Raw genomic sequence first — 19,659 nt, forward strand, 5'->3', positions numbered from 1 at the left:
CGCCACTGTAGCAAGTGCTCCACTTCCAGGGTTGGTGCCAGTGCTCATCCTCACTTGCGTGTTGAAAGAGGATCACGAAGCCATCCACCACGAAGGCCCACGCTCTGTGCGTACCCCTTCCGGCACAGGGCCACATAAACCCCATGCTGAAACTGGCCAAGCTGCTTCATCACAAAGGCTTCCACATCACTTTCGTTCACACAGAGTTCAATCACCACAGGTTAGAGAAGTCCTTGGGAGAGGACGCTCTTCAAGGCTTGGACGATTTCAGGTTCGAAGTCATCTCCGATGGATTACCGCCCTCAAGCCCGAGAGGCATACTCGACCTCCCTTCCCTGTGCTTGACATTGCTGGTGGACGGCTTACGTTCGTTCCGTAAGCTCATCATGAAGCTCATGAATTCCGATGGCCCTCCTCCCACATGCATAGTTTCGGATGGCGTGATGAGCTTCACCTTGAAAGTTGCCCAAGAATTTGGCGTTCCTGAAGTGATGTTCTTCACTCCTAGCGGTTGCGGCATGTTGGGGTACCTCCACTTTGAAGAGCTGGTGAATAGAGGCTTATTCCCATTGAAAGGTAGGTGATATGCTTCCTCTATGCAAAACATGATTAGCTTCTCCATAGGATTGAATTCACATGTCGTCTAATTCATTCACTATGCGATATGAAATTGTAGACGAAAGCTGCTTAAATAATGGATTTCTCGACACGGTGGTCGATTGGATACCCACAATGCGGGGAATCCGATTGAGGGATCTCCCGACCTTCATCAGAACAGCCAACCCCGACGACATAATGTTCAATTACAATTCCGAGTCAATCAACAACGCATTCAAAGCCGACGGCTTGATCCTCAACACTTTCGATGATTTGGAAGTGGAGGTGTTAGAGGCCATCAAAGCCAAGTATCCACAGCTTTACACGCTAGGCCCGCTTCCCATGCTTCACCAACAGCTACTCCCATCGCCAAACTCGTTGGACTCCATACAATCAAGTTTATGGAAGGAAGACGGTGGCTGCTTGGGTTGGCTTGACGGAAGAGAGCCCGCATCAGTGCTGTACGTGAACTTCGGGAGCTTAATAACAGTGACCCAAGAAGAGCCGAGAGAATTCGATGTGGGGCTCGCCAACAGCAAAAGCCCCTTCTTGTGGATCATTAGGCCAGATGGAGTCAAGGGCGGGGAAGATGTGATTTCAGGAGAGTTCAGGGAGGAGATAAGGGACAGAGGACTGATAGTGGGGTGGTGCGCTCAGGAGAGGGTCTTGGGCCACGGCTCGATCGGAGGCTTCTTGACGCATTGCGGGTGGAATTCCACGTTGGAGAGCATGTGCGAAGGAGTGCCGCTCATTTGCTGGCCCTTCTTCGCCGAGCAGCACACGAACTGCCTGTATTCCTGTGCAAGGTGGGGGATTGGGCTGGAGATGATCCATGGCGGAAGCGATGGTTTGAAGAGGGAGAGGGTGGAAGGGGTCGTGAGGGAGCTGATGAAAGGGGAGAAGGGGAGAGAGGCGAGAGAGAAGGCCATGCAGTGGAAGAAGAGAGGTGAAGCAGCAACGAGGCCAGGTGGTTCTTCTTGTTGAAAATTAAACTTGATTCATGAATCTAGGTGCATTATTCTAAGATTGGTATTATCCATGTACTTCTTCCTAGGTGCATTGATGTAGTTCATGTATGTGTCATGCATTTAATTAGTCCATTAGATTTTCAAGATTCATGTACTACAAAGTTCTAGGAGTTTTATGAGGTCTTAATAAATGCATACAATGTACGAAGGGTCTTTATGTACCTATAAAAGGGCTTGCGATTGAATCATTTGATATAGCCAAGCCACAAAAATATCAAAGAGTATTCTAAGTATTCTCTTGTGTTCCTTTCTCTCAACTTCCCATTTTCAACAAAGTGGTATCAGAGCTATGGTTGAAGATGAATAGCTCTTTTCCTTATGTCATTCCCAAGCTTTCGAAACAAAATTATGGGCAATGGTGCATTCGCATGAAGGCATTGCTTGGCTCACAAGACGTGTGGGAAGTTGTTCAAAAAGGCTATGATGAACTAGAGGATGAAGCGGCTTTGAATCAAAATCAAAAGAACGCGTTGAACAAACTTCGTAAAGGTGATCAACATGCCCTCTCTATTATTCACATGGGCTTGGATGAAGCCATGTTCGAGAAAGTTGCTTCCGCATCAAAGGCCAAAGAAGCCTGTGATATTTTAGAAAATAATTTCAAAGGAATTGAAAAGGTGAAGAGGGTACGTCTTCAATCTCTACGTGGTGAGTTCGAATCTCTACATATGACGGGGTCCGAATCCGTTTCTGATTTCTTCACTAGAGTATCCTCCGTAACCAATCAAATGAGGCAATATGGCGAAAATATTGACGATGTTCGTGTTATTGAAAAGATTCTTAGATCGCTTGACTCAAAGCTTGATCTTGTTGGTGTTGCCATTGAGGAATCCAATGACTTGGAGACTATGACCCTTGATCAGCTCATGGGGTCATTGCAAGCATATGAAGAAAGATTAAAGAAGAAGGGAGAGACGGCGACCCAAGTACTCCAAACTAAGGTCTCTTTGGGAGATCAAATGAAAAAGCAAGAATGGTCTCATGGGAGAGGTCAAAATCATGGCCGTGATCGTGATCGTGGTCGTGGTCATGGCCATGGAGGAAACTTTGGTCGTGGTCGTGGAAGGAGCGGAGACCAACATTCCATCAATGAAAGGTCAAGCTTTCAAACAAGAGGACGTGGAAATTATGGCTACAATAGAGGTGAAAGAAGAAGGTATGATCAAGCTAATATTCAATGTTATTCTTGTCACAAATTTGGGCACTATGCTAATGAATGTAGGAGTGCCACTACAAAAAATGAAGTGAAGGTCAATTATATTGAACTTAAAGAAGAAGAAGACGAGACATTGTTGTTATTGGCAACGAATGAAGAAAGAGAGAAAGGAGCATGGTATCTTGACACCGGTGCCGCAAATCACATGAGTGGCAACATAGAGTCATTATCAACTCTTAATGAGGCGGTGAATGGCAACATCATCTTTGGAGATAATACTAAAGCCCCAATCAAAGGAAAAGGTGATGTCTTAATCCGTGCTAAAAATGGAAGTCATCTTTTGATATCTCAAGTTTATTATGTTCCTACTTTGAAGTCTAATATTCTAAGTTTGGGACATTTACTTGAGATGGGATATGATATTCACTTGAAAGATCGTTGCCTTCTTTTGAGAGATGATTCTCATAAGTTGATAGCAAAGGTGCCTATGGAGAAAAATAGAATGTTTTTGCTCAATGTTCAAGTTGATCATCCAAGGTGCTTGAAGAGTTGTGTTGAAGATACTTCTTGGCTTTGGCACTTGAGATTTGGCCATTTGAATTTTGGTAGCTTGAAGACTTTGGCGAATGAAGATATGGTGCATGCGTTGTCCAAAATCAATCATCCCAACCAACTGTGTGAAGGATGTCTTTTTGGCAAACAAGCTAGAAAAAGTTTTCCTAGGGAGGCCACTTCAACAGCATCGAAGCCACTTCAACTTGTTCACGCCGATGTGTGCGGACCCATCAAACCATCCTTACATGGTAAAGCCAATTATTTCCTACTCTTTATTGATGATTATTCTCGCAAAACATGGGTTTATTTTTTGAAAGCTAAAAATGAAGTTTTTGGAGCATTCCAAAAATTCAAGACTCTTGTTGAGAAAGAAAGTGGCTATTATATTAAAGCATTAAGGACCGATCGAGGTGGAGAATTCACTTCCGGGGAATTTGAAACTTTTTGTGACACCAAGGGGATTCGTCATTTCTTGACTGTTCCAAGCACTACAAAAAAACTGGATTTTTGCCACGAAAATTTGCGACGAAAAAATTTTCGTTGCAAATTTGCGACAAATTTTCCAACGAAAAGTAAAATTAGTTGGAAATTTCCAACGAAAAATTTTTCGTCGCAAAATTCGTTGGAAATTTCCAACGAAACAATTTTCGTCGCAAAGTTCGTTGGAAATTTCCAACGAAAAAATTTTCGTCGCAAAGTTCGTTGGAAATTTTCAACAAATTTTGCGACGAATTCAAAAAAACCCGGTATTGTTCGGCATTTTTTATATTCGTTGGAAAATTCGTTGGAAATTTCCAACGAATTTTCCAACGAATTTCCATTTTCCGGGCCATTATTTCAGTGTTTACAATTTTCGTTGGAAAATTCGTTGGAAATTTCCAACGAATTTTTTTTCGTTGGAAATTTCCAACGAATTACAAAAAAACCAGTTACTGTTCGGCATTTTTGATATTCGTTGGAAAATTCGTTGGAAATTTCCAACGAATTTTCCAACGAATTCCAAAAAAAACCCGGTACTATTCGGTATTTTTTATATTCGTTGGAAAATTCGTTGGAAATTTCCAACGAATTTTCCAACGAATTACAAAAAAACCAGTTACTGTTCGGCATTTTTGATATTCGTTGGAAAATTCGTTGGAAATTTCCAACGAATTTTCCAACGAATTCCAAAAAAAACCCGGTACTGTTCGGTATTTTTTATATTCGTTGGAAAATTCGTTGAAAATTTCCAACGAATTTTCCAACGAATTTCAATTTTCCGGGCAATTACTTCAGTGTGTATAATTTTCGTTGGAAAATTCGTTGGAAATTTCCAACGAATTTTCCAACGAATTTCAATTTTCCGGACAATTATTTTAGTGTGTACAATTTTTGTTGCAAAATTCGTGGGAAATTTCCCACGAATTTTGCAACGAAAACCCTACTTGTTCCTTATTTTCGCGCTCGTTATTCCCACAACTTTCAATTTCCACATTCACTCTCTCTCTCTCTCTCTCCTTCGCCTTCACCTTCTCCCTCCGTCTCCCCCTCCGCCTCCCCCGCCGCCCCCCCTCCTCCTCCGGCTCCATGGACACCAAGCCTCCAAGCCTCCGACGGCCCCGACGCCCCTGACGCCACCAAGCCTCGTCGCCGGCGAGGCTAGGAGACGACGACGGACTTGACGGGCGGCGGCCCCGAAGCCTGCTCCCGCCCCTGCTGCTGCTGCTGCTTCTTCTTCATCTTCGGCCATGGCGAGGGCCGAGCTCGCCATGGCCGGCGAGCTCGGCCCTCGCCGGCGACGAGGCTTGCCTTCGCCGGCCATGGCGAGGGCCGAGCTCGCCATGGCCGGCGAGCTCGGCCCTCGCCGGCGACGAGGCTGGCCCTCGCCGGCCATGGCGAGGGCCGAGCTCGCCATGGCCGGCGAGCTCGAGCTCGCCCAGATCTGGGCGAGCTCGGCCCTCGCCGGCGACGAGGCTGGCCCTCGCCGGCGGCGAGGGCTATTTTTCGATCAAAAAAAAAATTTTTGACCAAAAAAAAATTCTTTTTCGATGGAAAAAAAATTTCCACGATTTTTAACTCGACCAAAAAAAAATTTGTAATTTCCAACGAAAAAAATTCGTCGGAAAAAAAAAATTCGTTTCCAATGAATTTAGCCACGAGTTTTCCAACGAATTTTCCAACGAAAAAAAATTTATCGCAAATTTCCAACGAAAATTGAAATTTTTCGTTGGAAAAATTTCCAACGACTTATTACCAACGAATTTTTTTTCGTTGGAAAATTCGTTGGAAATTCGTTTTCCAACGGATTTTTCCAAATTTTTCGTTGGAAATTTCGTCGGAAAAAACAAGTTTTTTTGTAGTGAAGGTCTCCACAGCAAAATGGTGTCGTAGAGCGGAAGAACAGAACCATTCTCAACATGGTCTGAAGCATGCTTAGAAGCAAAAAGATGCCAAAGGAATTTTGGGCCGAGGCCGTTGCATGTGCGGTATATTTGTCCAACCTATCTTCTTCAAGAAGTGTTCGTGGCATGACACCTCAAGAAGCATGGAGTGGTAAGAAACTTAGTGTTTCTCACTTACGTGTTTTTGGAAGTATTGCTTATATTCATATTCCAAATGAGAAGAGATCTAAGCTTGATGAAAAAAGTGAGAAGTTTGTCTTCATCGGCTATGATCCTAAATCTAAAGGCTACAAGTTCTACAATCCTTCCAATGGGAAGATCGTGATTAGTAGAGATGCAGAGTTTGATGAAAATGCCTCATGGGTTTGGAATGTTGCTGAAAATGATGAATATGCCATTTGTCCTTTACAAGAGGGAGAATCAAGCCAAAGTACACATCAAGATGTTATTACTCCACCTCCATCTCCTACTTCTCAAGGTTCCCATGATAGCTCCTCTGAAGAGCCTGTGCGCAAAAGGAATCTTATCAACATATATGAAGAAACAGACGTTGTTGATACTCCAAGTTTATTTTGTTTCTTTGCTGACATTGAACCATTAAACTTTGAAGAAGCGGTGCAGGATGCAAAATGGAGAGATGCAATGGAGCAAGAGATTCAAGCAATTCAGAAGAATGGCACATGGGAAGTAGCAACCCTTCCTAAAGGACAAAAGGCAATTGGCGTAAAATGGGTGTATAAAGTGAAGAAAAATGCCGATGGAAAAGTGGAAAGAAACAAAGCAAGACTCGTTGCGAAAGGCTACAGTCAGAAGCATGGCATTGACTATGATGAGGTGTTTGCTCCTGTAGCTCGTTTGGAAACTATTCGTTTGATTATTTCCTTGGCAGCTCAAAATAAATGGAAAATTTATCAAATGGATGTTAAGTCCGCTTTCTTGAATGGCTATCTTGAGGAAGAAGTGTATGTTCAACAACCTTTGGGCAATGTTGTCAAAGGACATGAAGATAAGGTCTTGAAGTTGAAGAAGGCTTTGTATGGATTAAAGCAAGCACCAAGGGCTTGGTATAGTCGCATTGACAAATATTTTCAAGATCATGGATTCATCAAGTGTCCACATGAGTATGCTCTATATGTCAAAGAAGATCAAGCTAGAGGTTTTATGCTCGTATGTTTGTATGTCGACGATTTGATCTTCACCGGCAACAATGTAAAAATGTTTGAAGAATTTAAGAAGGTGATGGCTCAAGAGTTCGAGATAACCGATATTGGGCTTATGTCGTACTATCTTGGAATTGAGGTGAAGCACGTTGATGGTGGTATCTACATTTCTTAAGAAGCTTATGCAAAGAAAATTCTTGAGAAATTCAAAATGGAGAAATGTAAGCCAGTGAGCACTCCCATCGAATGTGGAGCAAAGATATCAAGGTTTGATGAAAGTAAGAAGGTGGATGCGTCTCTTTATAGAAGTCTTATTGGAAGTTTGAGGTATTTAACTTGCACAAGACCCGATATCCTCTATAGTGTTGGTCTTGTTAGTCGATACATGGAAGCACCTACCGAGAATCACATGAAGATGGCCAAGAGGGTACTTCGATACATAAAAGGTACTCTTGATTATGGTTTAATTTATTCTCCCGCTAGAAACTTCAAGCTTCATGGATATTGTGATAGTGATTGGGGTGGTGATGTTGATGATCGAAAAAGCACCACCGGTTTCTTATTTTTCTTGGGTGATACTGCATTTACTTGGAGTTCAAAAAAGCAGCCAATTGTGACTCTTTCAACTTGTGAAGCCGAGTATGTATCTGCTGCATCATGTGTATGTCATGCAATATGGCTAAGAAAGTTGTTGAAGATGCTTAACATGCCAGAAGAGGTTGCTACCACAATTTATGTTGATAACAAGTCTGCTATTGCTTTGGGAAAGAATCCCATTTTTCATGATCGAACCAAGCACATAGACACAAAATTTCACTTCATAAGAGAGTGCATTGAGAAGAAAGAAGTGAAGCTTGCATATGTGAAGACCAATGATCAAATTGCTGACATCTTCACTAAGGCATTGAAGTTTGAAGATTTTGCAAGATTGCGTGCTTCGATTGGAGTCACTAGATATAATCAAGTTTAAGGGAGAATGTTGAAAATTAAACTTGATTCATGAATCTAGGTGCATTATTCTAAGATTGGTATTATCCATGTACTTCTTCCTAGGTGCATTGATGTAGTTCATGTATGTGTCATGCATTTAATTAGTCCATTAAATTTTCAAGATTCATGTACTACAAAGTTCTAGGAGTTTTATGAGGTCTTAATAAATGCATACAATGTACGAAGGGTCTTTATGTACCTATAAAAGGGCTTGCGATTGAATCATTTGATATAGCCAAGCCACAAAAATATCAAAGAGTATTCTAAGTATTCTCTTGTGTTCCTTTCTCTCAACTTCCCATTTTCAACACTTCTCACACCAACCTTGAGAGGCTAGTCAACAAGCTCCGCGCCCCCCTATAAGTCAAATTAGTAATTTGATGATGCCAATTGTTGTTCATGGTCATTTTTATTTTGGTCAAAGCTGTTCATGGTCATTGAGTGCCCATTTCATCGTCATCTATTACATATCGAGACTCCATGATGTTCTGTAAGACAAATTGGTAATGATAACTTACGCTCTTTTCGATTAATAAATTAGAATTAGCGAAAGGTGTTTCGATAACCATTAATATAGGAGTAAACGGTTTGGCTACCTTGAATTGACAAAGGCACCGTCCCCCTTGATTACAACAGAATTTTACTCTTTGAAAAATGACCATCCAAGCAACCTAGTTTGAAAAAGCTTACAGCCAATCAAAGGTTTTTACAGTCAATTTAGGGCAGAGGATAAGAAGAAGGCCGGAGACAAATAAGGTTATTTCGTCTTTCTCTGTCAGTGAATCCTAGATGTTGAATTGAGCCCGTGTTAAGGATATTTTGGGCGGAATGGCCGATCCCATCCTTAATAGCGTTATTAACAAGCTTAACCTTGATAGATAGTACATTGTATTATTGGGTGTGGAAGTAAATTAAGAAGATGATTTGGAAGTTCGAACATATCCGCAATCATCGGTAGGCAATATATGCACACGCAAATTAAAGTTTTGTTTATGGCCGGCCACGCAATTTAAATTTAAAAGCACGGATTAAGTAGCCGCCGGTACATCCTTAAAATTGGTTTAGTTCACCTGTAGGTGTTTATATTCAGACAGAATCTCCTAATAAAAATAATAAGAAGAAAAGATAGATTACCTAGCCACATATTAGGAAAGGACGGTGGTGTTAATCACTTCAAAAGTCTTAAGTTTGTTCTACTTACCCACGACTTGTGAAATTTAATAATGAAACCGTGATTGTCGTTTCATTACACAGTAGATATAATAATCCTATATTCAAAGATCAAAGGTTGAATCATCCTCCTTGAATTCAACAGCATGTTTTTGCCCCCTCAATTCTTCTTGACAAGTGCATCCACCACATATCTACGGAGTCCACAAAAAACAAAAGGATCGGGAACTGTGTCCTAGATCCTCAATATTGATTGGCTGGACTTAGAACGTCCTTATATATGCGTTAGAGATCCTGTCCCATCACTTTTGGCGCATGTCCAACACTTCCATGGTCCACTTTCGTCCCCTAGTTTGACAGAGAATCGGATCAGAAAGGTACTAGGAAAATAAGTGAATATAAAGATGAGAAAATGAAAGAGTACTTTTTTAATTTTGTGAGCCCCTCACGCTATATTACAAAGTGAGTCTTTTTATATATACACTTTAAAAAATATTCATCTTGTGCTGAAGGTAAAAAGAAAATCGCATCTTGTGCTGAAGATGAAGGAAAGATCAGAATCATATCTTGTTTCACTTCAAGCTGAAGATGAGAAAATCAAGATCATATCTCGTTAGGAAAAGATGGTATCTTTGACTTGTTCGACCCCTTATATAAAATGTGTGTGCATGCAGAAACAAAAGGATGAGGTTCAGTAATGAAAGAGACGCAACATTCTACATCTAGAATTTATTTCGAATTTTTTTTCATATCTTAGAGACATGATCGCAATTTAGCCGGCTATTAGGAGGAGAAATAGCAGCAATGGATCGCTATAATCCCCACTTAAATCTAAGTTTGTGCTCGTAAGAATCGGATCCACAACCTTCAGGTTTCGAAACGAAAGAATGAGAATGCTCTTGTCATTAAGTCAATCCTAGAGTGGCTTTTTGGAATTTTTATATGGTGCACAGCCTGTGTAACCCATCAGATACACATCCGACCTCAACTACTACATATAATTGGTAGTTAAAATTTTTAGACGATGGATATGAAAGTTAAGACAGATGGTGTATTCGATTACATCCCTTCGTCCATCTTTGTCTCGTGCCGCAGCAAGAGGGTCGAAGGTGTCGCCATTGCATGGAGTGCAATGATTATTACAGAACAGGTATGATATGCCCGTCAAAAGGCCACTAGCTAAGATTATAAGAGAATGTGCTTGTGTTCACATAGGATCATCTTCGATTTCACCCGTTCAGCTTCTTTAGAAGAACTCGGGACATAAGCGTCTCCAAGTTTTCATAAGACGACCCACCAGGCTCAGTGGCTTCCTCAGCCTTCCTCTTCCAGTCCATGGCCTTCTTCTTCATCACCCTGCCCTTCTCTCCGTCCATCAACTCCCTCACAAGCTTCTCAACCTCGTCTCTCTTCACATCGTTATCAATCTCCATCCCGATTCCCCATTCGTTCTTGCTATAAAAGCAGTTAGTTTGTTGCTCTGCGAAGAACGGCCAACACAGGACCGGCACTCCGCTGCAGATGCTCTCCAGCATCGAATTCCAACCGCAATGCGTCAAGAACCCCCCGACCGAAGGATGCCTCAACACTCGCTCTTGCGGGCACCAACCCGCCAACATTCCTCTTTCCTTCGTTTCCGCTAGGAACTTCGAGGGCAGAACCGCCATGTCACCAGCGACAAGGTCGGACCTCATTATCCATAAGAAGGGTTTTTGGCTGTTAGCCAGTCCCCACGCAAACTCGATGAGTTGCTCCCCCGTTATCACGGCAATGCTCCCAAAATTTATGTACAACACAGAATTGGGTTCTTTCGAATCTAGCCACCCTAAACAGGCGGGATCTTCTTTCCACAAATTTGAGCCTATGCAACATGAGTTGTCGTCTTCAATTTTATTGAGAAGTAAGTGGATTGGACCGATGGTGTAAAGATTCGGAAATATGGAAGAGAAAGCCATTAGAACATCCTTTTCCAAGCAATGGAATGTGTTAAGGATGACTGCTGAGGCTTTGTGTGTTCTTTCCATCTCTCTGATGATGTAGTTGACCATGATGTCGTTAGCATCGGTTGTCCGGATGAAGCTGGGAAGATCACGCAGACGAATGTTTTTCATACCAGGAATCCAGTCTATGGTGGTGTCTAAGAATCCATTTGTTAGATAACTTGCATCTGCGTCGAAACACATGGATATAACATAATAAGAACAATAACATATTTAATTAAATAAAACCATCTAAAAAGAATGTGTTTGAGACCTTAGATATCATCTCACGACGACTTTCACATTTTTAAAGGACACACCCCAATCAATCAGCAGGGAATTTAAGATATTCATATCATGTAGATGGGGTGCTTTTAAACTTGAGACATACAGAATAAAGAAAATCCTATACTTCTACAACCTTTAAGGGGGAATAGCCCTTTTTCTCGGAGCATATGGTACTGAGTATAGACCAAAGCCCCGCAAGCACTGGGAGTCCAAAACAGCACACCAGGTACTCCAAGCTTCTCGGCAGCATCAAGTGCAAACGACATGGCGCCGTCCGCAATCACACAGCTCACCTTCGGAACCTCAGTATCATCGACGGACCCTTCATTCAGTCTCCCCAGGAGGTTCATGAATGGAGCCAAGCAATTCTTGGAAGTGGAATCACAGAGAGAAGGTATGTGTTGAGTAACATCCTCATCAGACTCACTCGTTGGGAGGCCATCAGGGATGGTTTCGAAGCGAAACCTAGGCAAGCCCTCGAGAGAGCTCGGGCCTCTGGACTTGAGCAAGCGCTTGTGGTTGTACTCAGTATGCACGAATGTTATGTGAAAGCCTCGGTGGTGGAGGATCTTGGCGAGCTTCAAAATAGGGTTTATGTGACCCTGTGCTGGGTAGGGGATGACCACTGCATGAGGCTTATCTCTTGCTTCAGAACTCATCTCTCTCTCTCTCTCTCTCTCTCTCTCTCTCTCTCTCTCTCTCTCTCTCTCTCTCTCTCTCTCTCTGAAGTCAAGATAGGCTCTCTTACAGAATTGGAGAAGATGGAGTTGATGTGTCAGTGTGCCTTCATTTCATGTATATATCGCTTTAGCTCGTAAAACAAACCCACGCTTTCTTTTCGTTTTTCATTCTTTTCGGTTCTCCTAGGCGTTCCAACTCCCCAGCTTGTACCGAGAACTAATTCTCTTTAATCAATACGATGTAAATATGCCTTTTATGGCCAGAGAAACAACATCATGGGACTATCCTTTAATGTGCTTATGCACGCTCATCGCACAAGACCAGTAACAACTATTTCTCCATGCAAAAAGAGGGTTGGCAATACATGCTCAAAAAAATGGAGGGTTTGTGTTGTAATGGACGATAGTCCCTAGCATTTTCCTTTTGGAATTACTCTCACATGGGGTCAGGGGACCATCCATATGCGTCCTCCCCTAGTCCGGGAATGGATCCAATCCATATTTTGGACGAATGATGCATTTAAGACACGTGTTTCCACCGCCAATCTGGAAACATTATCTTAAATTTGCAATGGGTCCCACGATCGTCGGAAAGTGCGATGGCTCTGTGCTTATCGAAACATCACAATGGCTCTTTGCTTTGGGAACGCAATTCAATGGATCCAACCGAACCATTTTTAGATAATAGCATGATATGGATATAAATCTACATCGAAAGGGCCGGCAGATCACGCCACGCAAGGAACGAAAGAAAATATATACTTTCTTCGACGAATGTCTTGAAATGATTGCATGTGAAGTCAAAATGAGCCGACTCATGCCTACAAAAGGATAAAAACACAAGGATGAAGTAAAATATTAATTGCATTTCCTTGAAAATATCGTCGGAGCACACTTATTAAGTAATTGAATGGAAAAAAAAAGTGCAATTCGCGAGACCCTTTCATTGGTACGTACAGTCAACAATCTGGAATCATATTTTCCTTGTTAAATATAGTACTCACCAAATCGTCAACATGGCACGATTATAGTTAGTCACGATAAACTATTTAGACAGCGTCTTCGTAGAAAATGAAAAAAGAAGAAAGAAATTAATATCTCAAATCACTTAGGTCTGGATTCGACCAGATCAATCGAATACCTAGAAGCACAATATGAAACATTTGAGTGCGACAACTATGTGACGAAGTTATATCCTTAGTTGAGATCGCCGTATCAAAGAAGAATACGAAAGGTGGCGAAATAGTCAAAGATGAATGAATTGAGCTAGCGTCTTATTTCCTTTTGTGATTATTGTTTAGATTCCTTGTCTTTGTAATAGACAAGCATCATGGAGACACCGCTAAGTAGATGAGTCTACGCAGTTTTGTCTCTTGCGTGGTTCAACTTCAACCCACGGGACCAGTCTTGCAATTATCGATCCCTTTCTTATTTTATTGGAAGCTCAAAAGGAATGACTGTGAAATGTGGGAGTCTTATCAAACTTTGGGGGATTAAGCAAACCTATCAGACTTTCAGATTAATTTATGATCAATGAAGCTATGTAAAAAATGTGGGGAAAAGTGTCAGAAAAGTCATAAACCTTTTGTATTAACGTCAATTTAGTCATAAACCTTTTTTTGGTGCCAATTCAGTCTTAAACCTTTTGTCTTTATGTCAATTCAGTACTTCCGGCTAATTTTGACTGGATATTGTTGACGTAGACGCTGGCCGGCCTATGTGGCACCGCCAGCGATGACATGGATAAAATTTAATAATATTTTAATATTTTTGATTTTTTAATATATTTTTTTTCTTACCCTTTCTTCTTCCTCCAACTGGTTGCCGAGACCGGCTGGAGGCTAGGGCTGGCAAGGTTCGCTGGCCTCTGGCGAGCCCCACCCCGCTGGCCACTGGTGAGGGCAGCAAGGCTCAACCCTCGCCGGATGGCCGCAAGGGCGGCCTTGCGCTGGGCTAGGCAAGGCACGACCTCGCTAGATCCGGCGAGATCATGCCTCGCCCAGCTCAACTCGAGGCCGCCCTCGCAGCCATCCGGCGAGGGCTCGAGCCTCGCGCTGGGCTAGGCGAGGTTCGCCCTCGCCGGCCATCAGGCGAGGGCTCGAGCCTCGCGCTGGGTTGGGTGAGGGTCAAGCCTCGCCGGCCATGGGGGAAACCTGACCTTGCTAGATCCGGAGATGTTGTGCCTTGCCTAGTTGAGCTCGAGGCCATTCGACGAGGCAAGCCTCACCGACCATGGGTGAGGCCTGACCTTGCCAGATCTGGCAAGGTTTGCTCTCGCTGGCTCTGGCCTCCAGTCGGTCGCTCATCAGGTGACCGGCTGGACGAAGAAGAAAAGGTAAGGCAAAAAAGAAAAAGAAAAAAATTTAAAAAATAATCGAAAAATATTAGAATATTATTAAAAATTATCCACGTCATCCTCGGCAGTGCCACATAGGCCGTCCGGTGTTCACGTCAGTAATATCCGACCAAAATTAGCCGGAAGAACTGAATTAGTATAAAGATAAAAGGTTTAGGGCTGAATTAGCATAAAAAAAATTTAAGACTAAATTGACATTAATGCAAAAGATTTAAGACTTTTTTGACACTATTTTTCCAAAAAAAATAAATGTGCATCGGAAACGTCCTCGTTGGTTGTCAGATCATAACATAGAATATTTTTCATGCATGCACTTTGTCAATTGGTCATTGGATGCTTTTGGAAAGACTTTCCTGATCTCCGTTAGAGCTATTAATGCTGCGGTCAGCCATTTTATAGATATAATCAAGCAAGTCAAAGACCTCGAATTATTGGTGAGCTTTAGTTATTGGGTATCCCGGAACCTACATGATGCGGTAGTTTATGTGACTTAGGCTTCATTTTATAAAATGGCTTGATGTGAGTATATTTGCATGATTTGATATACAAGAAAAGTCAAAGATTGCACAACCAATTATGTGTACTTAGAAACATCACATTTGTTATCTATAGGATACATGGGAAGTGTCTGTCTTAACTTTATCTATATCACTCGTTAATATACAACATGTATCTTTCTTAAAATATTTACATGTTTGATTGTTTGTTTTAAAACCTTCTAATGTGTAGAAATGGATTGTTTGTAAAATTATGTCTTCCCATTTCCTCTCTTCTTCGAAAATCGGTAAAATTACGACAATTGGAAGAATTGGAAGTAAAAGAAATTACACTCGAGATCTTATCTACTTCTTACACGGTTTTAAAATGTGCGCAGGCAACCCTTCTTTTGGTTAGAATGTGCAACATCTTCTTTTCGTCAAAAGTAGTAAAAAAAAAATAGTGGTAAATGCTATGTAGAGCACAAGCTTGATGAACTGAACAAGTACTATATCCAGACCGAGTGAAAATAGCTTTATTTGCGCGGGGCCATGCATGCATGCTTGCATGTATAGCGCAAAAGCTAAGTCTCAACTCCAACATCTAACTTGGATCTTCCATTCACCAATCAATTGATCGATGGGCAGACACTAACACATTGCATACAACACAAACGCTAGCTAGGTCTAAATTCTCCATGGAACAATTTATTAATTGATCGACCGACAGGCTAAAAACCTTCGACCATCTATAGCGGTCAATTCATGGACGAGAGTACTTCGGAGATGAGCTTGTCCACGTTGTTGTACGAAGACCCACCGGGCATAATTGCTTCCTTGGCCTTCGCCTTCCACTCCATGGCCTTCTTCCTCATCTCCTTCCCCTTCTCTCCCTCCGTCAGCTCCCTCACCAAACCTTCCACTTCGTCCCTCTTCACGTCATTGTCGATCTCCATCCCAATCCCCCACTCCGTGCAGCTATACCGGCAGTTAGTCTGCTGCTCTGCGAAAAACGGCGCCCAGCATATCACCGGCATGCCGCCACAAAGGCTCTCGAGTGTCGAGTTCCACCCGCTATGCGTCAGGAAACCCCCAATCGCCCAGTGCTTCAGGACCTCCTCCTGCCAGCACCAGCTCACCAGCATCCCTCGGTCTGCGATTTCTTCCACAAACTCGGGTGGCAACATGGCCGACTCGCCCGCCACGAGGTCTGGCCTTATGATCCACAGGAACGGCTTCTGGCTGTTAGACAGTCCCCATGCGAACTCGATCAGCTGGCCCACTGTCATGACCGTGATGCTGCCGAAGTTCACGTACACCACCGAGCCGGGCTCCTTCGAGTCAAGCCATGGCAAGCACCTGGGCTCCTCTCTCCATAAGTTCCCCCCTACCAAGCTCAGGGCTTCGTCTTGGATCTGGTCTGCAAGAAGCTGGAGTGGCCCGATGGTGTAGATGCGGGGAAAGACGGAGGAGAGAGCCTCCAGGACGTCGTGTTCGAGGGTGTCGAAGGTGTTGAGGATGACTGCTGAAGCCCTGGAAGATCTCTCGGCTTCTTGGATGAGGTAATTGAGCATGATGTCTTGGCGATCTAGGGTTCGGATGAAGCTGGGGAAGTCTCTCAGGCGAATGCTTTTCATCCCTGAAGTCCAGCTTACTGTGGTCTCCAGATATCCATTCGACAAGTAGGTTGGGTCCGTCATCATCATAAAACAAAGAGTTAATTATCACAAACAAAGGGTATATAGAATTAATGAGAATATTGTTCAAATATCTATGTACAGTTTATCACAGAATCACCTATTATTTTCCCTAGCAATATACTCCTAATAAAAACAATGATGCTAGGGGTTCAAACCGTAAGTATGATTTGAAAACAAAATCGTAACTGTTCATATATATTTTTGTTGCTGGGAATTATATGAGCTATGTCTTTTGGTGGTTCGGACACAAAAATAGTGTACGGCCACTTGTGTGTTTTTGAAAACTAGTATTCGTATGTAACTTGTACCCTAGCACTATGTTAAGTATAATATAATTTCGTATTGAAATTTGTTTATTAGTATATGCAATATCGGGCATCAGATATTCAAATAAGTAGGACCTAACCAAAATGATCGACTTATTTAATACCCAGCGTGCTCTTGCCAGATCATGTATAGTAAACATCTTACTAAAAGATTTTAGTCTCTTTGCATTTCTCTTATTCTCCTTTATGCTCATGCCATGTACGAAATGAAACTACTCTTCTTTTGAAATGTAAACAAAGGACGGGAAGAAACAAAAAGCAAAGGAAGAAAAGTACATATGGAAACGTGTAAATTCCAAAATAGGTAAGTGCAAATATTTTTATAGTGAAAAAAGTTAAAAAAAAGCCTAAATCCTCCTTTGACAAATATCATATGAAGTGCGTACCTTTCATGGGCGTAAAACCATCCTCGACAAGACGACGATACCTAGCGTAACCAAGCAGCCCGCAAGCACTGGGCGTCCAAAACACAACTTCAGGAATCTTCAACTCCTCGGCGGCATCCATAGTGAGCGTCATCACACCGTCGGACACGATACACGTGACCGGAGGCACGACACCATCTTCGGACTGTTCTTGGAGCTTGATGAGAAGACTCTTGAATGGCGATAGCCCGTGTTCGGATAGGGAAGCACAGAGGGAGGGGATGTCCTGGGTGGAGTCGTCTGAAGGCGGGAGGCCGTCGGCGATCGTGTCGAAGCGGAAACGGGGCAGTCCGTCAAGGGAGTGGGGCCCCCACGACCGGAGCAAGCCCTTGTGGATGTGTTCGGTGTTGACGAAGGTGATGTGGAAGCCCCTGTGGTGAAGGAGCTTGGCTAGTTTGAGCATGGGATTTATGTGGCCCTGTGCTGGGTATGGGATGCATACTACATGAGGCTTCTCTCTTGCTTGAGGATAACCCATCTCTCTCTCTCTCTCTCTCTCTCTCTCTCTCTCTCTCTCTCTCTCTCTCTCTCTCTCTCTCTCTCTCTCTGTTGTGTGTGTGGAAGAAGTTTGTGAGTCTCTGACTCTTTTTATAAGCGAATAATGCTACTTTTACAGTCAGATCTATCGATGAAATTGGTATTTTAAGTGATGTTGCCGATTCTCATTTACTATTGAATATAATTCGTTTTTTTTAATATTTAATTACAGTACTTAATTTTTTTAATTTTATGAGACTGGCTTAGTGTGCTTTTTAGATTACTTTTTATATGTGGGGTTGTCAAAATATGGGTGAAAAATGAAAAACAGATCATGTGAAATGATGAATAAACGGACTGTAAGCACGCGTGGTTCGGAGCAGCATCACTTGGAAATTTGGTGTCGGCCTTTATCAACGCACTAAAATGCCGGCTCGAATTAAATCCTCGCCCATAATTTTCGAGAAAACGTCTTCCTCATTTTTCGGTATTATTATCGCTTAGAAAAATAAATCAACGAAAAATATTTTTGCAGGAACGGAAAACATACGCTTAAATCGGAAAATATTTTTCAAAATATGACTAAATATTGGCGCTTAAACCCGAAACTTTACGTTTGAACACGGAAACCCCAACGTTGATTCCCGAGTCCCCAACACCCGGGCTGGGTTCGTCAAGGCGTGGCTCGAGTCCATCGAGGCCGGGACCAAGTCTTTGATGCTCAGGCAAGAGTCCATCGAGGCCGAGCCTAGGTCCATTGAGGCGGGGCTCGAGACCCTGGTGCTTGGGCCCCGACCCCCGGTGCCCATGCCTAGGTCTCTCAAGGCTGGGCCTGAACATTTGGTGCTCGTGCCCTATGCCCTAGCACCCAAGCCCGCATCCATAAAGGCCGGATTTGGGTCCTCGACGCTCAAGCTCTAATCCCTAGCACTCAGGCCCAGGTCCACAAAAGCCGTGCGTGAGTCCTCGGTGCTCAAGCTCGGGTCTTTAATAAATGAAACATTCAAACTTATAAAAATATTTTTTAAAAAATATTTTTATTTTTGAAAAAAGTTTGAATTCCTAATAATTTAAAAAAAACGAATTTTTAATTATTTTTTCTTTTCTTTCTTTTTCTTTTTACTTCTTCCTCGGCCAGTCGCCGACAATGGCAATAGCCAACAATCGGCCATAGGCAAGTCTTGAGCTCGCAGGCCTAGGCGAGATTGACCTCGCCAAATCCAGTGGGGTAGAGCCTCGCCGGAGTCTCTGGCGAGTCTCAAGCTCGCCGACCTCGCATGTGGCCGGGCGCCAGGAGTTGCCGTGGCCAGCGACCGGCAAAGATAGAAAGAAAAATCAAAAAATAATAAAAAAATTCGAATTTTTTGATTTTTTTCTCAAGAAAATCAAATCAGATTTTTCGTGCTAAATTGCGAAAAATATTTTCTAGTTCATTTTCAGATTTCAGCCAAACACCGGAAAATATTGTAATTTTTCTGGAAAACATTTTTCCAGGAATGTCACATTTTTCACGAAACGAATAGAGCTTAAATTACAAATTATTGGGTACATGTGAATCTCACAAGAGAAGACATGTACATGGGAGCCCTTATACCATGAATATAGTATCTAAAATTCAATTTGCGGAAACCTAACCCAATACATGCCACTACGGAATTTGAATACTGGAAATTACATAGATGATTACACAGTATATTGTCCGTATAACCAAAGTTCGTGAAATAAAATTCCGCACATTGTTGCCTCAAACGCTCCGTCTGTACTCGAGCGAAATAAATGTTGTAATAAAGGAAGATTAAGCGGTGAATTTCGAAACCCAAGCACCAAGTTTGGCAACTTGGGTTGAAAGAGAAGGGGAATGAAGTGGCCTAATTGCAAATGCTCTGTGGCCCAAACTTAAGTTAATCCTGTTTGA

At 42.5% G+C, this 19,659-nt stretch overlaps 3 protein-coding genes across 3 annotated transcripts; 1 reads left to right on the top strand and 2 right to left on the bottom strand.

Annotated features, from left to right (window-relative positions):
• Positions 1–65: 65 nt before the first annotated feature.
• On the top strand, positions 66–1,581 carry LOC115679584 (7-deoxyloganetin glucosyltransferase-like; the record flags this gene model as incomplete). Its single annotated transcript, XM_030603198.2, has 2 exons — positions 66–576; positions 677–1,581. Coding segments are annotated over 2 exons (1,416 nt in total), but the record flags the coding sequence as incomplete, so codon positions are not given.
• Positions 1,582–9,909: 8,328 nt separating this feature from the next.
• On the bottom strand, positions 9,910–12,380 carry LOC115679594 (7-deoxyloganetin glucosyltransferase-like). Its single transcript, XM_030603207.2, has 2 exons — positions 11,438–12,380; positions 9,910–11,204 (listed from the first exon to the last, which is right to left on the bottom strand). Exons 1-2 carry the CDS (start codon positions 11,961–11,963, stop codon positions 10,267–10,269), a joined length of 1,464 nt encoding a protein of 487 aa, XP_030459067.1. The 5' UTR covers positions 11,964–12,380; the 3' UTR covers positions 9,910–10,266.
• Positions 12,381–15,328: 2,948 nt separating this feature from the next.
• Positions 15,329–17,809, bottom strand: LOC115679717 (7-deoxyloganetin glucosyltransferase-like). Its single transcript, XM_056307356.1, has 2 exons — positions 17,222–17,809; positions 15,329–16,502 (listed from the first exon to the last, which is right to left on the bottom strand). Exons 1-2 carry the CDS (start codon positions 17,743–17,745, stop codon positions 15,575–15,577), a joined length of 1,452 nt encoding a protein of 483 aa, XP_056163331.1. The 5' UTR covers positions 17,746–17,809; the 3' UTR covers positions 15,329–15,574.
• Positions 17,810–19,659: the final 1,850 nt, after the last annotated feature.

This window comes from Syzygium oleosum, unplaced genomic scaffold (genome assembly GCF_021117445.2).
Source record: "Syzygium oleosum isolate NSW1041296 unplaced genomic scaffold, Sole_v2.1 Sole_v2.52, whole genome shotgun sequence".
Taxonomy (NCBI): domain Eukaryota; kingdom Viridiplantae; phylum Streptophyta; class Magnoliopsida; order Myrtales; family Myrtaceae; genus Syzygium; species Syzygium oleosum.

Coding starts and splice junctions, on each gene's coding strand:
- LOC115679594 (XM_030603207.2), bottom strand. CDS start 11,963: ATGAGTTCTGAAGCAAGAGATAAGCCTCATGCAGTGGTCATCCCCTAC. Junction 11,205..11,437: donor AGGGCTATTCCCCCTTAAAG/GTTGTAGAAGTA, acceptor GTTTCGACGCAG/ATGCAAGTTATCTAACAAAT.
- LOC115679717 (XM_056307356.1), bottom strand. CDS start 17,745: ATGGGTTATCCTCAAGCAAGAGAGAAGCCTCATGTAGTATGCATCCCA. Junction 16,503..17,221: donor ACGCCCATGAAAGGTACGCA/CTTCATATGATA, acceptor GACGGACCCAAC/CTACTTGTCGAATGGATATC.